At 44.2% G+C, this 23,490-nt stretch overlaps 1 protein-coding gene across 1 annotated transcript; it reads right to left on the minus strand.

The window, feature by feature from the left end:
* Nucleotides 1-5,201: 5,201 nt before the first annotated feature.
* LOC123117316 (probable CoA ligase CCL12) lies at nt 5,202-10,134 on the minus strand. The gene is made up of 14 exons (XM_044538092.1): nt 9,739-10,134; nt 9,205-9,334; nt 8,844-9,103; nt 8,529-8,730; nt 8,411-8,451; nt 7,977-8,099; nt 7,747-7,820; nt 7,421-7,641; nt 7,107-7,201; nt 6,648-6,864; nt 6,447-6,572; nt 5,932-6,030; nt 5,643-5,852; nt 5,202-5,552 (listed from the first exon to the last, which is right to left on the minus strand). Exons 1-14 carry the CDS (start codon nt 10,011-10,013, stop codon nt 5,439-5,441), a joined length of 2,187 nt encoding a protein of 728 aa, XP_044394027.1. The 5' UTR covers nt 10,014-10,134; the 3' UTR covers nt 5,202-5,438.
* Nucleotides 10,135-23,490: the final 13,356 nt, after the last annotated feature.

Genomic DNA, 23,490 nt, shown 5'->3' on the forward strand with positions numbered 1-23,490 from the left:
TTTATTGATTCGACACAAGGGGAGCCAAAGAATATTCTCAAGTATTAGCAGCTGAGTTGTCAATTCAACCACACTTGGAAACTTAGTATCTGCAGCAAAGTGTTTAGTAGCAAAGTAATATGATAGTGGTGGTAACGGTAACAAAAGTAAAGACAACAAAAGTAATGTTTTTGGTATTTTTGTAGTGATTGTAACAGTAGCAACGGAAAAGTAAATAAGCGAGAACCAGTATATGGAAAACTCGTAGGCACCGGATTGGTGATGGATAATTATGTCGGATGTGGTTCGTCATGTAACAGTCATAACATAGGGTGACACAGAACTAGCTCCAATTCATCAATGTAATGTAGGCATGTATTCCGAATATAGTCATACGTGCTTATGGAAAAGAACTTGCATGACATCTTTTGTCCTACCCTCCCGTGGCAGCGGGGTCCTATTGGAAACTAAGGGATATTAAGGCCTCCTTTTAATAGAGAACCGGAACAAAGCATTAGCACATAGTGAATACATGAACTCCTCAAACTATGGTCATCACCGGGAGTGGTCCCGATTATTGTCACTTCGGGGTTGCCGGATCATAACACATAGTAGGTGACTATAGACTTGCAAGATAGGATCAAGAACACACATATATTCATGAAAACATAATAGGTTCAGATCTGAAATCATGGCACTCGGGCCCTAGTGACAAGCATTAAGCATAGCAAAGTCATAGCAACATCAATCTCAGAACATAGTGGATACTAGGGATCAAACCCTAACAAATCTGACTCGATTACATGATAAATCCCATCCAACCCAGCACCGTCCGGCAAGCCTACAATGGAATTACTCACGCACGGCGGTGAGCATCATGAAATTGGTGATGGAGGATGGTTGATGATGACAACGGCGACGAATCCCCCTCTCCGGAGCCCCGAACGGACTCCAGATCAGCCCTCCCGAGAGAGATTAGGGCTTGGCGGCGGCTCCATATCGTAAAACGCGATGATTTCTTCTCTCTGATTTTTTTCTCCCCGAAAGCCAATATATGGAGTTGGAGTTGGCGTCGGAGGGCCACCTGGGGGCCCACGAGGTAGGGGGCGCGCCCTAGGGGGGGGGCACCCTCGTGAATAGGGTGTGGGCCCCCTGGTCTTCATCTTTGGCGAGGATTTTTATTGTTTTTTCTAAGATGTTCCGTGGAGTTTCAGGTCATTCCGAGAACTTTTATTTTCTGCACATAAAACAACATCATGGCAATTCTGCTAAAAACAACGTCAGTCCGGGTTAGTTCCATTCAAATCATACAAGTTAGAGTCCAAAACAAGGGCAAAAATGTTTGAAACAGTAGATACGACAGAGACGTATCAATGCTCTATAGGTATCTCTAAAGGTATTTGTTGAGTTGGCATAGATCGAGATTAGGATTTGTCACTCTGTGTATCAAAGAGGTATCTTTGGGCCCTCTCGGTAATACACATCATAAGAAGCCTTACAAGCAAAGTGACTAATGAGTTAGTTGCAATATGATGTATTACGGAATGATTAAAGAGACTTGCCAGTAACGAGGTTGAACTAGGTATGAAGATACCGACGACCAAATCTTGGGCAAGTAACATACCGATGGACAAAGGGAATTACGTATGTTGTCATAAGGTTCGACTGATAAAGATCTTCGCAGAATATGTAGGATCCAATATGGGCATCTAGGTTCCGCTATTGGTTATTGACCGGAGAGGTGTCTCGGTCATGTCTACATAGTTCTCGAACCTGTACGGTCCGCACGCTTAACGTTCGTTGACGATATAGTGTTATATGAGTTATATGATTTGGTGACCGAATGTTGTTCAGAGTCATGGATGAGATCACAGACATGACGAGGAGTTTCGGAATGGTCTGAAGGTAAAGATTGATATATAGGATGATGGTATTCGGACACCGGAAGTGTTTTGGAGTGTACCGGGTAGTCATCGGTATACCGGAGGGGGTACCGGACACCCCCGGGAGGGTAATGGGCCTATTGGGCCATTAGAGGGGAGCACACTAGCCCACAAGGAAACGGGGGGATTCTCCCTCTCCCCCCCCCCCCTTTCCTTTCCCCCTTCGGCAAATATGGTAAGGGGGGCGCCACTTGGGAAGGGACCCCAAGTAGGATTCAGCCTACTTGGGGGGGGGGCGCCTCCAGGCTTCTCCCTCCTCCCCCACCTATATATATGTGGGAGGGGGCGCCTAGCAAAGACACAACAAGTGCTTAGCCGTGTGCGGCGCCCCCCTCCACCGTTTACACCCTCGGTCATAATTTCGTAGTGCTTAGGCGAAGCCCTGCGGAGATAGCTTCACCATCACCGTCACCACGCCGTCGTGCTGTTGGAACTCATCCACTACCTCGCGCGTCTTGCTGGATCAAGAAGGCGGAGGACGTCACCGAGCTGAACATGTGCTGAACGCGGAGGTGTCGTACATTCGGTACTTGATCGGTTGGAGCGCGAAGAAGTTCGACTACATCAACCGCGTTAATAAATGCTTCCACTTATGGTCTACGAGGGTACATAGACACACTCTCCCCTCTCGTTGCTATGCATCTCCATGGATAGATCTTGCGTGTGCGTAGAATATATATTTTATTTTCCATGCAACGTTTCCCAACACATGGTTCCGTTGTTGATCATTTAACAAAAGGAAGTTTTGTTCATGTCTATATTTCACCGAACCTGCAGGGTCACACACTTAAGATGAATTTGATCTGCTGAGTAGTAACTGAGCTAGGAGTAATGGAGAATGTCAATGTAAAAAATTTAGGGACAATGAAAATAGTTTTGGAAGAGAACGAAACTATTTCGGGAAAACCAAAAGCCTTTCAAAGAAAACCGGGTTAACCAGTAGGTAGGAAAAGATTTCGAGGACCTATGAAATATTTAGGAGGAAAATATATAGGTGCCATGGGCTCTCCAAATAGGGTAGGCCTATTAGGGGGCAGCCACATGGGTCTAGTGGCCCATGTAGGTGGCCCCTCCCCCCTAGCCTTGGCCCCAAGCCAAGAGGCGCATCTAGGGTTGGGAGGGAGGTGCCCATCCCTTGGTCGCTGTCCCCTTGGGAGGGACCCCCTCCTCCAAGCCGGGATCCCTCCCACCTATAAATACCCACCAGGGGCGCCCCTCCTTTGTGCACATCTTCCATGCAGAGGTTCGGGCTCCCCTCTCTCTCCAACTCTCCACCATCACCCTCCCCAAAGGACTACTCCTCCCTCTAGTTCTTCTCCAGTACGGCATATATCTGGATGATGAAGCCCTCTTGGATCAATGGACTCATACGTGTGCAATTCGTTAGAGGAACCTTACGTTCAGTTCTAGTTTGAGGGATCGGTACGTGAGACATCGAGAACACGATCTTCACCAACTCTTCTTCTGCTGCAACTCCATAGTTGGTAAGATCAGATCTAACCTTGTATGCACGATCTTCATAGTGATCTTGGGCTATGTTACACAGACCAATTTTTTTGTTTGTTTTTTACTACGTTTTCCAACATGAAGCTCGAGGGAGACACCACTCTCTTCGGATCTGCTCCAATGGCTAACGGGGAAGCCCTGGAAGCCAGCCCGCTCCTACAGCCGATTTGCCGCCAGCGCGGCCAAGAGCGGCGCTCCTCCAAATCAGCCACCCGTTGTAGGAGGGCCGACACGGGATTTCCTATATGACGCTCTCTGCGTCAAACTGTCGAGCGAACGCACGTACGAGCGACCCAAGCGAGCGATTTGGGCCGGCCCATCAGATAAATCTTTCACGTCCCGGTTTTAGGAACCTTCTGAGGGTTCCCAGCCGGTTTTTTCTGCTTTTGACAACCTTCTAGAAGGTTCTTGAACCTTTTTTTATTATCATTTTGTTTTCTTTTTCTTTTTCTATTTTATTTTTCTTTTCTTTTTTGTTTATTGTATGCTTTTCCTTTTTTTCTTTATTGTTTCCTTTTTGAAAAATGTTCTCTTTTTCAAAAAATGTTCATATTTTCAAAAAATGTTCAATTTTCAAATATTTGTTCATGTTTTCAAATTTTGTTCCGGAGTTTCAGAAGATTGTTTGTGTTTTCAATTTTTGGTCGGTTGTTTCAAAAAATGTTTCCGATTTCAAGAAAAATTCACATATTCAAAAAATGTTCACTTTAAAAAATAATCACATTTCAAAATTTTGTTAGGGAGTTTAAAAAAATGGTCGGGTTTTCAAATTTTATTCGGAATTTCAAAAAAATGTTCCCATATTCAAATTTTGTTCATAGATACAAAATATGTTCGTGCTTTTGAATTTTGTTTGTAGTTTCAAAAAATATTCATGTTTCAAAATTTCAAAAATGTTCCCATTTTTTTAAAAAAATGTTGAAAGATTCAAAATTTCGTGGTTTCAAAAAAATGTCCGCAAATTTGAAGAACTGTCTCCATTTTCAAAAAACGTTTGGGCTGTTCAAAACATGTTCCCATTTTCAAAAATTGTTTGCAAATTTAAAAAATGTGCATGTTTTCATTTTTCCAGGAGATTCAAAATTGTTTGGTTTCAAATTTTGTTCACAAATTTAAAAAAATCACGTTTTCAAATTCTCTCTTGGAATTTCAAAAGATGTTCCCGTTTCAAAAAAAGTCGTTACTGATTTTCGAAAATATTTCAGTTTTATTTTTTTCGCAAATTAGCAATTTGTTTGTGTTTCACATATCCCTTTGTTTTTTTCAATATAATTGCTTTTGAAAAGCAAGATATATTTTGGATACGTGTTGCCTGTTGGTTCTTTAAGGGTGGGGCTGCACTATAATCAGTAACGACTGCTAGGTTAACTGATGGTGCCACGTCAGGCAAAGCATGAGGTTCTGGTTTCGAATTCCAGCGATGGCGAATATTTTTAGCTACAACGCGCTTTCGTTCGTTCACTATATTCATGGGCGGGCCCAGTTCGACACACGCCTGTGCGAAACCGCTTCTCTTTGCCGCAGAGAGCGGCGAATAGGAGCACGCTTCACGATAGTGGCCGCCGCCGCCACTCCATGCACAAGACATGCATGACACCACAAAGCCCATCAGGCCGCCGCCTGACCCCCTCCACCGTCGCGTCGTTGCGCTAGGGTTTTCCCTCCGGGTCGCTCGTGGGAACGACCGTCGACTGGGAGAGGGAGGGGACCAGATCTTTTGGCTGGTTTGATCTTATTTCTCTCATCCACCTTATTACTTCCAATGAGCTGAGCACAAGTACAATACAATAAGAAGTGCCATGAATCTACACACCCCCGAATCCCCCAATGAAGTAAATGAATACAACATAAAGGGATTCAAACCGTTGCTTATGCAAGACACCCAGAGTTCAGTAACATGTACGCAAAAGAAAGGGATTCAAACCCGTTGCTTATGCACCACACACAACGTTAACCAATTGTTGGATTTTAAAGAGCCATTTCCTATTGAAGAGAGATCCCTTGGGCCCCTTATAGCTTGCTGTGATTTGCATGTTCATGCTTCAGCTGATCCCTCAGGACCCTTCTCAGCAGCTTGTTGGAAGCAGTTCTCGGGAACTCGGGGACGACTTTGACGTAGCTCACCTGTCAGGACAAGCAAATGATCCCAATTCCTTCATTATACATGCGCCCATCTGATCATGTGAACTGAACTTTAGAAAGAGAGACTCTTACCCTGAAAAGGGGATTCAGGTTCTTCTGGATGGCTCTCTGGAACTTTGCCTTCAGAAGATTTGCATCGTATGTTGCGGATCTATCTTTCCGCACTGCCAAGATGGCCAGTTGTTCTGGTCCCCCGCCGGAAGGTTTGACGCTAACAGCTGCTGTTTCTAGCAGACCCTCGTCGGCTCCGTTACAAACCCGTTCGATCTCCACTGAACTTGTCTATTCAGAGAAGAGAAACAATGAATTGTTTTCATGAAATGCAAGGATTGAAAACATTCAAAGGAGGAGGAGCTTCAACCTTAATCCCTCCGAGATTCATAGTGTCGTCTGCTCTGCCCAGTACGACATAGTAACCACCTACTGTCCTCTGGATTATATCTCCGTGTCGTCGTAGTTGCTGCAACACAAGTGCCGTTACAACGTGTTAACTTTTTCACCATTTTGGTTATTACTGACAACTTCTAATAGTATGTGGTTGGTTCAGAAAAGGGAACATCCGACTCAGATGTTGCTTGTTTTTTCATAGTACACTTATCATTGCAACTTATGTCAGAGCACAATAACATGCCAAATCACATATTTGCTCGCCTCCTCTCTGTAGGCCTCCACCGGAAAAATCGGAGAGCATACTGATTTTTAAAAGCATAACAAGTTAACTATCGTGAACATCGAATATCATGATAACAATTTTTGCCAAGCAGTTTAGATAGATGGCCAAAGCGAAGCAACCACATGGATTAATGTTAAAATTATGAAGATACGCTGTGTTCATATAGGAATCTAAATGGAGAACTGAGGTCAGAGACTCCATACCCGTCCTCTGTAAACGGGCATTCCATCGAAGTAAACCTTATCATGGTCGGCATTGAGAAGCCGATCGGTGGCACCAAAATATAAAGGGAAGAGACCGACTTCTCCAGAACAAGGTACATCATCAGGCTGTCATAGCAAACCTCAAATGGTTATGCTGCAAACACAGTCACCAAACTAAAAAATTCAACGGAGAATACTCACATATGGATTTCCCTGTTCATCTAGTATCACAAACCCAGTGGACATTGATGCACCACTGAAAGCTCCAAAAACTTGTGGCTGCAAAAGACTCCCTTGGATGAATGAGGATGCCAGCTCTGTGCCCCCACAACACTCAACAATGGGCTTGTAACAGGTACGCGAAGATAGCCACAGATTATCATCAATATCGGAAGCCTCCCCTGTTGTAGCAAGTACCCTGCAATTATAAAATTGTAGCTCCCTTCGACGAGCTTGTAATGGACATGAAATGCTTTCTACTCCCTCCGTTCCTAAATATAAGTCCTTTTACAGATTCCAACATGGACTACATACGGAGCAAAATGAGTGAATTTACACTTTAGATTATGTTTATATACATCCGTATGTAGTCCGTAGTGAATTCTGTAAAAAGTCTTATATTTAGAAACGGAGGGAGTAACAGTGTAAGTAGCAGCTCACCTGATTTTGGTCCAGTCTAGCCCTTTAGAATGATTCCCAGCCTTCCATAACTTCACCAAGCTAGGCACAGATCCTAATGCACTCACATGGGCATCCTGCAATTTATTGTGATGGCCCCATGAAGCACATGAGTAAGCGCAGTTTATATTTAGCTTCTAACATAAATATTCAGGTACTTTTTGATCCTGCCCGTTTCATTCACAAAAAAACAGCTCTATGAACTATGATACTGCATACAGAAAAAACTAAAAAAGTGACAAGGATGAATTGACTTCAGCAGTTTAAATCAAGAGATGGTGCAAATTACGCCAAACCTGGACAAATTTGCAGAAACCACGTCCAAGTGGAGAACCATGATATAAAGCCAACGTCGCACCATTTAGAAAGCATGCGAACAACTGTATAGGTCCCATTACCCAACCCAGATTTGTAGGCAAGCAGCTAATGTCCTTTGGGCGAACATCCAAATTTGCCCAGGTATCAGCTCCACATCTGATGGGACAAAGTTGTGTCCATGGTATAGCTTTTGGCTCTCCTGCACAAGAATCAAATAAAAAGTATAAAACAGATCCAAATCATGTGAAGTTGCGAAAACCAGAGATGAAAGGAAATTGCATCAGAAACTCAGGGTAGTCTATACCAGTTGTTCCTGATGAAAACAGTATATTAATTAGGGCGTCTGCAGGCTGATAAACTGGAGAGTACATGGATGACCTGCAAATCCAAGACATATGGCTGCCATGTTGGTCACATCACAAAATCGCCTCTGTTTTGCAATCTGGGTGTCAAATTTTTCATGAAAAGAAAGCATCTGGATTCTCACAGCTGTCTATTTCTGTCTGACATGGAAGGATCAAATTTGTTGCATACCTTCCTGCAGCACGAGAAAGAAAATCTTTCCAGGACATATCACCATTCCTTAGTGTAACTCCAAGAAAGTCTCCAGTTGCAGGAATTACAATAGCTTTACATGAAGTCCCTTTCATGACACAGCTGAAGAATTTGATGTATTTAAGTAAGTGCTGTGGTGGGAATTGGTCTGTGATAGTTCAGTAATTACATGCAAAAAATTATAAATGCAACATATATTCTTAAATCAAGGCAAAAAGGTAGTTTTCGCAGATGCGATCCTATCAAAATTAACTAATCGTTTCTTGTTATATTGTTATAGTTGAGCAAATAAATTTACTGAAACATACTCCCTCCGTCCCAAAATAACTCTCTTAACTTTGTACTAAGGTTAAGACACTTATTTTGGGATGGAGGGAGTATATATTAACTAAATAATTTGATCGATCAAATACCTGTAAAGAGGAAATTTCTTCCCTCCCCTAATTATGAAATCCTGAAATATCGTGAAATTAGTATACACACTATTATAGTGCTGATGTTTGTGAGACGTGCTAGTTGCTGCGGTCAAACCTGAGTAAAGATTGCCTTTGCTTTTGCAACCCTCATGCGAGTGCCGATCTCCTGAGGTGCAAAACTGTCTGCTATTGACACAACAACAAAGCCTCCAAGGATGATTGCCAAATAAATAATGACCGCGTTGCATGTCATAGGCATGTCGATGGCAATCCGGTCCCCCTTTTGGAACATGGTATCAAGGGCATTTGCAACAGTCCTGAAAATACCGAAGCAACAAAACCATGATGATGAAACCCTCGAATAAAACAAAAGAAACATTAAAGGTTTCTTCACGACCCCTACTCTTATAATTTGATAAGAGATGCATACATCACTTGGGTGCGAAGCTCCTTCAAGGACATACGGTTCACTGGATCATCGTCGAAGCCCTCATCCCTCCATACAATGGCCGTGCTTTCATCTGTCCTGTTTTGGGAAGGCCGTGGTAGGAGACAACATTCAGCAATGTTGAGCACTGCACCTGGAAACCATGTTCCTCCCTTCTTTGACTTATCTGACGCATCTAGAATCGACATCGGTTCTTGCAGGAACTTGATGGAGAGCTCCTTCAGCACAATTTTCCAGTAGACCTATTGATCACCAAGGGGGTTAGTATGAAGAAATAAAACACCTTCTAGCTTTACACTTATACTGTGGAGTAAATTCCAAATTTAGACAAAAAAAAATTGACCTCCTGATTCTCAACAGCGAACTTGTGGAAGAGGCCAAAGCTTGAAATTGGATCCTTATATGATGCTCCTAATAACTTGGGTCCATTCTCTTCCATCACTCTCCCAAGATTTGTTTGCTTGCAGTCAATGCTGCAACAATCGCGATAACATATTTGTAAAGTGTCACGAAGTAAAGTGTGTGTATATATACATATACACCGATCATGCTATCACATAATAGTGTCAAATGATGTAAATCCACAGCTCAGTTATAAGCTAGTATCAAAATAGTACTTTAATTTGTTGTTAGGCTAAATGCTGGGTTAAATGGAACCAATATAATCTCAAGCTGAACTGATTGGTGGAATTAGATGGTTGAAGTTTACGTGGCTTAATTAGACAAGCAGGTCACTTTCATCACTGATTAGCCATTGGTTGCTCCCAGCACCATCAAATGGATCAAACATTTGGCAACAATACGGCGAGAGTGGGGAGCCCTGTTCGGCTGTTTTAGAAAGAAGAAAAGAAAGAGGATGGCGGACGGCTAGACTTACGGCGACGGGAACCAGTAGGGCGGCGGGCCCCGGCCGGCGTGGTCCCAGCCGGCGTAGACGGAGTAGTACACGAGCTGGTGGAGCGCGTGCGGGTGGTCCGGCCGCAGCACCCCGGCCGCCACGACCGCCGCCCACGCGGCGGTCGCGTCGCCGTGGCCACCAACCGCCGAGCGGAGCGCGGCGAGGAAGGGCCCCGCGTCGGCCGCGGCGAGCCCGGCCGCCTCGACGTCGGACGCCCGGACCTCCCGCACGCTCCCCCTCGCGATCGCCGCCATGAGTCCCCCGCGCGCTCGCCCGCTCGTTCTCGGCCAGCTGCCTCCGCGCCAGTGGTATGATCTACGGTGACACTCCGCTAATTTATGGGCGCGCGCATTTGGAGCTGGCTGGGCCGACAACGACGATGCGAATGAGGAAGAGAGATAAAAGAAACACGAGGCGGTGTTTGATGGAGTGGTTGTGGGTTGCTGCGCGCGGCAGCCGAATCGGATCGAAAGAGATGGCTGACGGCGGCGGCGGCTACGGCGAGGCGACTTGTTCAGAGGGCGGCAAATTTAAATTCTTCATGCCAAAATTGCATAGGGCAGAGGCTATCTGCAGATGCAGATGGAGACATACCGCGAAACCGGATTCTACCAGAATATGTATCCTTAAATACCATGTAGTATTTGATTAATTTCACTCATTTCTGTTGTGTTCTTTCCATTTTAGATAGGACCCACGCATCCACCCAATGCTTTTTAGATCGCTCGTGTGTTGTAATGGGAGAAGAAAAATCATAATCTTCAGTGGCCATGATCACATTTTGCTACATCACCGAGATACACTATCACTTTAAATTTCGTGAAATCATGAACATTTTTTTAAACTCATAAATATTTTTCAAATTCATGAACACCTTTACAATTTTTGGAACATTTTTTAAATTCATGAACATTTTATACTATTTGCAAAAAAAATTGAAAATTGTTAACATTTTTAAACAATTTTCTTAAATCGGCGAACATTTCTAGAATGGACGAACAATGTTTTAGAATTGATGGAACATTTTAAAATTCATGAACATTTTTTTGAATTAGCGAACATTTTTTGAAATGCATGATCATTTTTTGAATCAGCGAACAGTTCATGAATGAATAAACTATTTTGTAAGTCACGAGCATTTTTTAAATTTTTAGGATATTTTTCCATTCATGAACATTTTTTGAATTTGCGAAATTTTGTTCAATTTCATTAACATTTTTTAGTACACAAACTTTTCTGAAATCATGAACATTTTTTGATTTTTCACAAACATTTTATTTTCAAAATTCCAAACATTTTTTTAAATAAGCAAACATTTTTTATATAAAATCATGAACATTTTTTGATTTTTCACAAACATTTTATTTTCAAAATTTCAAACATTTTTTGAATAAGCAAACATTTTTTATATAAAATCATGAAATTTTATGATTTTTTAAAGGTTTTATTTCAAAATTCTCATTTTTAAATTTTCAAGTCCTAATTATGTAAAGTAGAAGAAAACAAAAAATGAAAAAAAAATGAATTTTAGAAACAGGCCGCCCGGACATGGGCCAGCCCAAATGCGCGCGTTGTGTCAGCGTGCAGAGCACAGTACTGCATGGCCGGCCCAGACGGGGATTCCATTGTGTGAAACATTTTCTACCACTTATAAGTGGCAATGGTGGGTCATATTTTGCAAGTTTGGTGCCAATTTTCATGACGTACCGCAAGAAGCAATAGCCCCTCTATTATTATAGGTATAGATATAGATATAAATTTTAAAAGTTTGTACAACAAATCTGCTTTTTTAGAACCCTGTACAAATGCAGACGCTCATATATACGCGCGTACACTTGCCTGTGTGAACACATATGCACACTCTACCCCTTTGAGCACCTCTGAGAGACTAATTAGCCGGCATATCATCTTGAGATTGACAAGGTCACCACAGACGGGAAAGATTGGTCAAAAAAGTTAAATGGTGTACTCTGGGCATATAGACCTACTTACAAAAATTCTACGGACGTGCCGCCTTATAAAATGGTTTATGAAAAAACATGCCATTTAACTCTTGAACTTGAACACAGAGCTTATTGGGCCATCAAGCAATTGAATTATGATTTCAAATTAGCCAAAGAGAAAAGGCTGCTTGGTATTAGTGCTTTAGCTGAGTGGAGAAACGAGGCATATGAAAACGCTAACTGTTTTGTAAAAAGGTTAGTAAGTCACATGACAGGAGAATGATTTGATCCATATAAGAAACATAACCGGATTGTTCTTAGCGTGATTAGCTGCCAAGTGAATCATAACCAATCTAGGAGACACCACTCTCCAAAAGGTAATAGACAGTGTTGTTGTTTTTTTTCTTTTTTAAAGTAGTGGTATTTCACTTGCGCCCGTGAGGGCTCCCACTTAAATAGACGGTGTTGTTGATGGTGACTTCTTGCTCTTGTGCTTCAAATGATAGTCTTCCCAACACTCAAGCACTCTCTCACAGATTTCGCTTAGATAGAAGAGAGGATTGAATGGAAAGCAACTTGGGAAAGGTTAGAATTCAAGGTTCAAATGGTTGGATTGGAATATCTTGATCTCAACACATGAGTAGAAGGTTCTCTCTCAGAAAATGAGTAATGGAAGTAGTGGTTCGTTCTGATGGCTCTCTTAGAGAGTAGGTGGTGGTGGAGGGGTATAAATAGGCAGCATAAAAAATCCAATCGTTACAAGTCTTTGACCCAACTCGGTGACACCGATTCCGAAATCTCGGTGAGACTGAGTAGTGTAAAAGACTTGACCGTTGAAGGTTCCGGTGAGACCGATCAGAACATCTCGGTGAGAACGATGTGCAGGGCAAGACCTCGTTTCGGTAGTTCCACTCATTTCATCTCGGTAATTCCGAAATGAAGCAACTTCATTACAGAAACTTGGTCAGGCCATCTCGATGGTACCGAGATCCATATCAGCTATATCGAAATGTTAGGGTTTGGCATGTGGCAGTGTATGGGATCATCTCAGTGGGTCCGGATGGGAACATTTTGGTGGGACCGAAATGGACTTTAGGGTTTTGGATGAAAGTGATGTGGAGAAGTGGTTGAGGATTTTGGAGCAATATCACTAAGCACTTGAGAAATTGAGTCATGATCAAAACATCATCCCCTTTTAATAGTATTGGCTTTCCTATGGACTCAATGCGATCTTGGATCACTTAACCAAAAATGTAGGGTCTTGGAGCTTTGTCAACCCTTGTCCTTAGCATTTTGAGGAGGGCCCTTTTCTACCAGATAGGAGGGGCTCTTGTACCACAATCAATAGTCCTTGCCTTGCCAACCATTGATCTTCTCTGAAATCTATTATCAATGAGCATTAGATCAATGACTTATATGTTGTTATTAATTACCAAAACCACCCGGGAATTAGTTGCACTTTCACCAAGCTAAGAGAACTTAGCGGCGCCTCATGGGATCAGACCACCTGCTCGATTGGTTTGGAGGCAGAGCACTACCAAGGCCACATCGCGATTAGCTCAAGTACCCCTTGTTTAAGCCTGGCAACTATTGTCCTGTCACAACTAACCACGATGTGTTTCTTTCCTAGGACCACCTCAAGGACGAAAAGTTTCTCAGCACACTCATCCAAAATTATGCCCTGATGCAGCACATCTTCTCCTTTGGGATGGCAACCGGCAAGCATGCCATGGCTCCAGTGAGCCGCTTGGTTCGCCCATGCCTAACTATCCAAACACCCAGGAGTCAGAGACCATCATCCTTGATGGTCCTGATAAGGGTGGTGGGCACGTTCCTATGCTTGATAGGAAGAGGGACGACTTGATGAAGGATGAGCTGAGCGTCTTCAGCAGCATGACTAAGGCCGCCAAGGAGGTGGCAACCTCCACTAGGGAGAGCGAACCGGTGGAGTCCACCCAAACCTCTACGCCATAGTCATGGACTAAGGTGGCTTAAGCCTAGAGGTTCTCATGACTGTTTTGAGCCATCTGCTGGACAATAAGGCTAAGGGTATTGTGTTTGTTGCCATAGAAGACACCCATAGGGTGCTCTGGCTCAGAACGTGGCTGGGCAAACACTACTACTAGTGCTGTTTCTGGTGGTGGTGACGGGGTGCACGATCCTCGACGGCGATGGCAATGGCGGCGTATACTTTGTGGTAGCTAGGGTTTGAAAACTATTGATGGTATGTATATACTGATGAGGTGGTATATACTAACCCCTCACGTTGATAACAAATTTGCGGTGGTAGGATTACACCCTCTTTTGGATGTGGTGGTAGGATGACACCATAGTAATGGTAGGATGAACTCGCTATGCCGTATGATCATGCATGCTTTCTCCTATTACATGTCTAGTGTGCTCTATGTTGCTGGTTGAATAGTTGCTCATCTACCATGCTAGAAGAAGTGTTATATGGTGTTCCAAGGAAGGGTTTCAGGGGTTTATAGCTCATGGGAAACATGCGACGAACAAGTAACGGGTTACAAAAATAGCTGCTACAGAGGGTTTAAGAATAGGCAGTTGTCAAAGGATGCTTACTCCAAACCTGTGCTCAAGCAGGAAGGGAGTGTTGAAATTGGCAAGTCGGATCGACAAGTTTGCGCTGAAGAACTTCATCATCATCGTCTAATATGTCTTGACTGCAGTGTCGTTTTATTGATATGACCGATGTGATCATGCGTAAGATATACTCCCTCTGTTCCCAAATATTTGTCTTTCTAAAGATTTCAACAAGTGACTACATACGAAGCAAAATGAGTGAATCTACACTCTAAAATATGTCTACATACATCTGTATGCTGTAATCCATTTGAAATGCCAGAAAGACAAATTCTCCCTCCGTCCGGAAATACTTGTCATCAAAATGGATAAAAGGGGTGTATCTAGACATATTTTAGTTCGAGATACATCTTTTTTTTACAGAAATGTTAACGCCCACACGTGTGGGCATTCACCATCTCGACCACACGCATCCATCGCCGTCCAGTATGTTTTGCACGAATCTTGGCACAGTCTGGTCGATTTTCTGTGCCACGTGGGACAATGCGTGTGTGTTGTGCGTGAGACATGTCGCCCGCACGCCGGTTGCCCCTCCGCGGTCAGCGGTTGCCACCCGGGGGCATGCGGTGAAACTGCCATGCGCCCGCACGCCCCGCGCTGACCATGGTTGACGTCAAACACGTCGCGCACTTCGCCCCCCTCCCCGTCACGGTTCCATTTCCTCATCCCCGCAGTCACTTGCACAACCCACTTCGCATTTCGAACCATTGGAGGAGAAGTCAAGGGAAGAAGGCGACGACGGAGGCGGAAGAGTTGACGGTGTTCGCGGCCGTCAATGGTGCTCGCCGGACCAGAGCGGCTTCGCCGGAGCGCCTGGGGATTGAAGGTAATGCTCGCTCCCACTCTCGCAATCCTTGCCTGTATTTTTTCCCTTCCCTCCCGGTTCGATGCTTCGCTCGAGATTCATAGGGATTCAGGCGATTTGGCGATGCGTCGGTGTTCCCGCCGGCGGCGGAGTCCTGTGCTTGCCATTTTCGGTGGCACTGGGCAGTTTCGTCGCCGCCACGGCGGCGGTCTCGCCGGTGTGGTTTTGCCTGTCCAGAGACACACACTGGTTATGCCTTGGGATTGGGCCATTGTGTTCTGGTCTGTTGGTTGCGCATTGATTCGAATTGGTATTTGTGATCAGTTCGGGGAGAATTTTAGGTTGAATTTTCAAGTCATTACAGTTGCCATTGAACCCTAGATCTAGTTTAGTGTTTCTGAAACTGTAGTATGAAGGCAAACCTGGTAGCTTGAGTACATATCATGAGTGTATGGGGCAACTAACTTCCTGAATGACTGTTGTAGTTGCCACAAACATGCTTTCCCATGCGGCAACTAATTTATTGAATGACTGTGATAGTTTCCATAAACATGCTTTCCCGTGTGGCAACTAATTTCCTGAAATACTGTGATAGTTGCCACAAACATACTTTTCCATGTGGCAACTAATTTCCTGAATTACTGTCATAGTTTCCACAATCATGCTTTTCCATGTGGCAACTAATTTCCTGAAAATACTGTGATAGTTGCCACACTGCATGAATTGTAAAGTGTAGTTAATTAGTAGTCAATGCAGTTTCAGTAACCAATTGCACTTGATGGAAACTAATCTGCACATCAACTGTGTTTGTTGCCACCTGGATAGTATATTCTTCTGGCAAATAGAATGTGAACACACCTTGTCTGTTGCCATATTGTAGACAGGATAATGTGGTAATTTGGCTTCATAACATGGCAACTAATTTGCAAATCAATTGTGTCAGATGCCATGCATATGCTTCCCATGTGGCAACTATTTTGTCTGACCACAGCATGTCTGTTGCCATATTACAGTCAGTATAGGGTATAATGTGGCAAATTCATTGTACGGCAGACGCAATTTTCATGTTTTGCCATGATGACTTGCAATATCTGAACACATTGTGGCAATTTTTCTGGTTCTTCATTAGATGTTTTTCATTGCTTTTCTATATTATGTGTTACATTTTAACATGGCAACTTCAACCAAGCACATTTTTGCTGCTGAACACATGGCAACTCATTTGGTGTGTTTAGGACAGGGTGTGAGCTGCCACATCTTAGGCTTTGTGCAGTGGAGGATTCTGTGACTTTCAATAAGTACTATATTGTGCTAACATGGAAACTTCAACATTTTGTTTTCAAGTGCATTTATGATCTGTACACTTTTTCAAATGTAACCAATGTGCTTAGTTGCCACATTTATGTTTTCGACAATCACAGGGGGTACATGCATGTTCATGCGATATTTTGCATTTACTAGTTGACATTCTCTGTTATGTGGCAACTGCTTACTTCCTTACATTCTGTTTTCATTTTCCACCGTGACAGTTTGGTCTGTTCCTATCTCAGCAGAATGGCTCGCGTTCATCATCAGAACGATGATGATGATTTCATGGATCCACCACAGCATAATCGGGCAACTGGACGGAGAAAAGAGGGCGATGAGGTAACTGTCCACAGACCCCTCCTCCTCCTGCATATGTTATTGGTTGCCACCTCGAGCTTTGCAGTAGTCTTGTCATGAACTAGAATTTCATGACAGTGCAAAACATGGCAACGACTGATTCTTTTTGTCTGTTTTTCACAGAAGAAGCAACATATTCGCAACAGAGCCTCCCAAGAACGACTGACTACATTGACTCACAGATTTACCTATGATCAGAAGGGAGCTGCTGCTGAGATGGGTATGCAGGATCTGATGAATGTCCGGTGCACGAATCTTGTCAACCCTGTATGTGACTGGCTTGGTGAGATTTACGACCCCGCCTCCAGGGAATTTGTGATTCCGGGACGTGGAAGACTACCGTTGAACGAGGAATCCGTGTTCTGCACTTTGGGTGTGCCTCGTGGACAGATCAAAGTCCCGTACGAGGTCAATAACGAGATCGAGGAAGCGCTGTTCCCCCGTTTGTTTCCTGGGTTGGAATCCATGCCGAACACGTCTGTACTGGCAGATTCGCTGCAGGCCATGACAACCCATGGAGATGTTTTTAAGATGAAGCTACTCATGTACCTCATCTCAGTTGTTTTCGCGCTGACCACTTCTCTTTGCCCAAGCAACAAATGCTTCCCCATCCTGGTGAATGATCCATCTTTACTACTTTATTTTCCTTCAATCTTTTTGCTCCGATGTCATGTGTAAAGCTAGTCACTGCCAGTGTTTTTTGATGTTTTTTTCCATTCTATTTCTGATGCGGCAACTCATTGTCCTGAAATTTTGTGCGGTGCAGGCAAAACTGGAAGATGTGAAGAACATGAATTGGTGTAAGTTCATAGCCGACTTCCTGCACGACGCATTCTCAAACAAGATGTACCAAAAGGGTTGTCGACTGCATTTAATGGTATTTTTTACGAGTCTTTTCTGTGAACACTCTTTTTTAACACCCTTTTATTCATGCATGGCAACCTGATCATAACAAGATGGCAACTGCCTTCATATTATGATGGCAACTGCCATCATTACAATGTGGCAACTGCCATCATTACAATGTGGCAACTGTCATCATTACAATATGGCAACTGCCAACATTACAATATGGCAACTGCCATTACATTATGATGGCAATTAGCACACACAGATGGCAACTTCTTCTTTTTCTGTTTTTCATGCACTTCAACTTGATTATCATGGGAACATAGATTATCCTGTTTTTTTTCGCAAAGTACCATGATGGCAACTGATATTTTATTTCTTTTTAAAATTGTTGTACATCAGCTCATGTACGTCGACTGTCTTGATCTGGCCATCGTGGATTTCACTAGAACAGGAGGCCCGCCGCCTACACACAAGTTTGCTGTTTCTGCGTGGACTATCAACGCTGTCAAGGTTGTGCTTGCTGCAGACAGGGTAACTAATACCAAATATGGAAAACTACAGGTTAGTTTTGGTTTCTTTCTCTACACGGCATGCTTACAAATTTGACATGCGGCAACCGTCTGTGGTTCACAAGAGATGACTATCTTTGTTAGCCATGGCTGCCTGCGCATGGTATCCATGTCTCACTCCACATGGCAACTCTGTCGTTCGTGCTGAAACTTACATTCGCATCTTCTTCTTTTTTTCATTTTTACAACACATGAACTGCTAGTGGGTGTTCATCATTCTCTCTCTTACATCCTAGCTTTTTTTCCAGCTGATGGTCAAGCATGCTATAGACTACAGCGTGTCTGGGGGGCCTCAAAACTTTGGAAAGTGGATGGACGTGCACTCAGCTCCGTCTTGCCCTACTGAGGTAATCAAAAGATCTACATCTATGGTTTTGCCTTGGATTATTTTTGATGTCGCGCAAGTGACTGTAATATGGGTGGTTATTTCTCCTTCTTTGTTTCGTGCACAGGCGAGGGCACCTGTTGAGCATCTAATTGGGCAGTTTGCATCCGGAATGACCGGCTTGCTCGGTAAGTTGGTTGAGGGGTGGACGTCTCTTAGTGGCTCTGACAGTGACGCGGTTGCGAGGCAGCTCACTTCATTTGTTCCAGAACGGACACATCAGCCAATTGGTTGCCATGGCCGGTATGACTACAATAGTTCCCAAGAGCTTGCTGACACACAAGATGAACTAGATGGAGATGCTGGTCTCAGGAAGGATGACGACGATGACATGGAGAACGCGGAAGAGGACACTGATGATGATGAACATGCTGAAGTTCGTGCAGGTGCTAACAAGGGGAAGGATGCACCTGATGTCCCCCCACCGGAGAAAGTCAAATAACATACGGTTGCGAGAGGCGAGAGGGTGTTGCCATCAAAGAGGGGGAGGGATCCAGAGGATGTTGGGCAGGGTTCTCCTGGTAAGAGGTCTAGGACCGATCCCGTAGCTGCCAGGAGGAGGTTCGACTTTAATTTTAGTTTTTTGCTTTGTCTATATTTTTTGGAACAGAATGATCCCTTTTTGCACTTGATTTTACTAAGCGTGGCAACGAGTATGCTATCTGACAATTGCCACCTTTTTTTCCCTCCATATTTCACGTGCAGGGAGGCGACAGCTGGTGGACGAGCAGTTACGAAGAAACAGGCACCAACGCCAACCCGTGCTTCTGCTCGGTTGAACAAAGGTGCCCCCATTGCTGGTGACACCCCTTCCACCAGGTCATCTCCTCGTACGACGATGTCCAACACCGGGATCCTGTCGTGTTGCCAGACCTGAGAAAGCCAGTCAAGAAGTAGGTTTTCCATGCGCTTTCATTGACATAGTGCTATATTTTTTGTTTTTTCAATGCATCCGTTCAGCTTGTCACATGGGCTTCTGTAATCATCCCCATATGGCAACTGTTGCTTTTCAAAATGATTTTCCTTCCCTTTTATGAGTGCATGGCAACTCCTACTTGTCTTTACATGGCAACTGCTATCTAGGCTAAATGGCAACTCTCACTGTACCCTACATGGCAACTGCCATCTTTTCCATTGTCTTGTGTGCTCATCCCATACCTAGTTTTGAAATTGCATTACTGGCAGATCAGACATTTTTAGCATTCTTCAAGTTGGCCAACATGGCAACTATTGATGGAGTTGCATGGTAACTGCTAACTATGCCACATGGCAACTCATATTCCCCTCACATGGTAACTACCAGTTTTTCCACTTATTTTTCATTTTTTTATATTTCTACCATGGCAAATATTCTTTGTTCATTTTTAATACCTTTTTCATATGCTTTCATTTTTGCAGGGTGAAGAAGACTACTGCACGCGGGGCCAAGCATATCAGTAGGGACCCACTCGAACGCCTTCATTCAAAGTTGTCAATAGAGGGCAACTCAGATGTTCATGAGGCGCCAGGCGACAAAACTGCTGCTGCACCGTCAAATGTTCCCACTAACTCTGACGCAAGTGGCCGACCATCTCCGCCTGCTGCAGATGTGCAAGCTAGAACAACGGGCATCCGTACATCGGGGAGTGACGAGTCAGTGTCTGCCAGGACAGCTGAAATATTGCCCACTCTTCTGGCAATGAAGGATGCTGCTGTGAGCCATGCCACCCCATGAGGAAGTGTTGAAGTGGATGCTCCCGAGACCAACCTAAGCAAGGAAGATTCCCGGTCATCTGACACTAATTCCAAGCGCGTGCGTGGTGGCACTCCTGTGCCCACGACAGAAGTTGCTAAGGCGGCAGTTCATAATGATATGCCATCTGCAGGTGAGAGTCTTGGCACAACAGCTCCAGCTCCTGGCGGTGCAGATATTACTCAGGCCACTATTCCGCGTGCTGGTCTTCCACCTAGGCGTCGTAGCCCCGGCAAGCAAACAACAGTCGTATCCAACGCACCAGCTGTAGCTAGGAGCAGCAGAGATGAGTCTGGTTACGTCCCTGCGTCCACTCTGTTCCCGCCAACTGCCAAAAGCAATGTTATGGAGAAACCAGAAGACCAAAGTACAACTGATGCAGGTGCCAAGCCGGGCACGAGTGATGAAGGTGAACGTCCGGAGCAGACTACGCCTTTACCCGCAGTGGAAATCCCCAGCTTAAATATGCGCACTTCCAAACTCCCAATCAACATCGGTGTCCCCTACAGCCCCAACAAGAGGATTGTCAACAAATCTACGCCCGTTACCACTGACAGCCCGCCCCGCCCTATTGACAAGCCTGATGATTCTGCAGCGGCTGATTCAGATATGTTTGCTGATCTTTCATCGTTGGATTCTGCCCCGCAAGTTGTTCGCGGTCCAGCCAGTAGGCATGAGAGGCACCCAATGGCCTTCACCCCACCGAGCTTCAGCCTTAGCGTCAGTCAAGATCAACCAGTGGCTCAAGATCCTATGCCAGTTGCCTTTGCTTTTCTGGGAGGCATGCCCGCAATGATGGCGCAGCCAATGGTTGAGGGCAGGAAGGCTGTCAAGTTTGCTGAGCCGATCGTCCAAGGTACATTTTCTTCTGTGTTTATCTTTTTTCTTTTATACACCTGTGCAATATGACTTTTATCCCAATCAATTTTTTCCTTTTTTTTGGTTTCTCGTATGTGATGGCAGCTGACATGTGATGAGATGGCAATCGAATTTACTGCACCATCTCACCTACATTTTTGTTGCCATGTTGTAGTTTCCATTAGGGAAGCACATTTTTGCACTGGTGTTGATAAAACATGGCAAGTGTACTTGTTCTGACATGGCAACTATAATGCTCTATATATTTTGTATTTGGACTTGTTGTAGCATGTCACCTGCATTTTTTGTTTCCATGCTGCATTTCTCATCCGGCTACCACATGGCAACTGGAGTTGGAACAACATGGCAACTGCAGTTGCCTTAACATGGCAATTACAGTGCAAAAGACACCTGGGAATTGGATTTGCCTTCACATGGCAACTGGAGTACGCACAACATCGCAACTGCAGTTGCTTTCACATGGCAATTACAATGCAGTACACCTGGCAATTGGATTTGCTTTCACATGGCAACTCCCCAATTTTTGTATCTACATTACATATCATGCACCTTTTTCTATTTGCTCTACTTTTGTTTTGTTTTTCAGGTACCCTAAACCACATTTTCATCCTTGCAGGCACCCCTGAGGAGATTTCGCCGTCTCTTGATGAAGCTTACCGTAGGATTGAGGAGGCAACATTGCAGAGGAGGTCCTCACGAGGTCAGGGGTAATCAAGTTCCAATGTGCCTGCAGATATGGTATCTGAGGATACCATTAGGAGTGCCACCCCTGATTCTGTGAGGCAGCAGAGGGTAGTTCACCCACCCCCCGCGGAAGACTACGAGCCTGAAGTCAGGGCCACGAAGGAACATACCCAACTGTACGATATCGTCAGGCGATTTGGTAATGCGAGGGCCAGCAGCAAGCACATGAAGGAGCTGAAAGCGTAAATGACCTCACCACATAATCTCTCATTTTGCTTTGCTCTTTTTTACCATTCATCTTCTTCGTACTTTCTAGACATGATCCACTTACGTGTTAGTTCTTTCTCTTTTTACTTAGTAGACATGATTCTTTCATGCTATATCATTTTCATACAACTCATGTTTGGACAGAACCAAGGTCATTCAATGCGAATCAACGTACGTCGACCTGGGTGATCTTGCCGAGTCCGTGAGGCCAAACGGTAAAATGTCGACGAATGTAGTTGCGTGCGGGATTGACTACATCAACAAGCATATCGATATGTCTCCCGACAAAACAATCATGCATTACAGTGTGACCTGCAAAATATAGGATGGTGACTTCCACCACAAAATCCTGAGGAAGAATTTTGCTCAACACGGTGAATTCAAGCTCACAATGAAGAAATATGTGAGTTCTCCTTCCCTTTTTGCACTTTCTCTCCACATGGAATGGTTTTTTGCCATCATCTGCACTTTTTGTTCATGTGCCAGACGTTTCATGTGGCATCAGCTGCCGTGCAAACTAACTTTTTGATTTTTTGCATCCCGTGCAAACTATGTGGCAACTTCAAAGTAAAATACACGGCAAATTATGTTCATACATGGACGGCAACTTTCTTTCAACTACCCCATCATAACTAAACATCCTACGTGATTCTACTTTTTTTGTCCCTCTGTTGTTCTTCATGTGAACTCTGCTTCTCATTTCATTCACTTTTACATGCAGGTCATGTTCCCCATGTTCCAGGAGCTTGCACCACACGACCCACACGACAAGTGTGGTCACCACTATGCGATCTGTCTTGACCTGAAGAACCAACGCTTTGAGGTGCTTGATTCAATGCATTTGGCAGCTGACGCGGACCTTACTTCGCATGCTGAATTCTTCATCAACAACGTCAAAGAGACATGGAACCGTCACTACGAACACTCAAAGGTCCAGATCATACATTTCCCGATTGAGTACGTGGCGACCACGAATCAAGGGAACACGTAATTTCCTACCCCCTCCTTCATGTTGTTACATCTGAATTGAAGTTTATCATTGCTATGTTTGTCCTTTTTGCGAGTTCACCTGACTCTTTTTCTTGTTTAGGATGGACTGTGGCTTTCACACGCTGGAATACTTTGCAAAGTGGGAAGGTAGACTTGTCCTCGCTGTCACAGCTGCAACGGTCGTTGAGCTCCGAAAAATTTGCACATGGAACTGGTTGACGAATGAAGATTTCAACAAGCGATCTGGAGCACGCGAGTTCGTGGAGGAAGCTGTGAAGAAAGTCATCAAGAAGTACAAGTGATCACATGACGTTACACAACTAACGCATACCTTACATTCTGTTGCTGAGGAATGTAAG

This window comes from Triticum aestivum, chromosome 5B, assembly GCF_018294505.1.
Source record: "Triticum aestivum cultivar Chinese Spring chromosome 5B, IWGSC CS RefSeq v2.1, whole genome shotgun sequence".
NCBI classification, from domain to species: domain Eukaryota; kingdom Viridiplantae; phylum Streptophyta; class Magnoliopsida; order Poales; family Poaceae; genus Triticum; species Triticum aestivum.

What these genes read in the sequence shown, in the direction of transcription:
- LOC123117316 (XM_044538092.1), bottom strand. Translation starts at nt 10,013, where the DNA reads ATGGCGGCGATCGCGAGGGGGAGCGTGCGGGAGGTCCGGGCGTCCGAC. An exon ending in CAAAGGCAATCTTTACTCAG is followed by an intron (nt 8,452 to 8,528) that starts GTTTGACCGCAG and finishes ACGATATTTCAG; the next exon opens with GATTTCATAATTAGGGGAGG. An exon ending in ACCTGAATCCCCTTTTCAGG is followed by an intron (nt 5,553 to 5,642) that starts GTAAGAGTCTCT and finishes TTGTCCTGACAG; the next exon opens with GTGAGCTACGTCAAAGTCGT.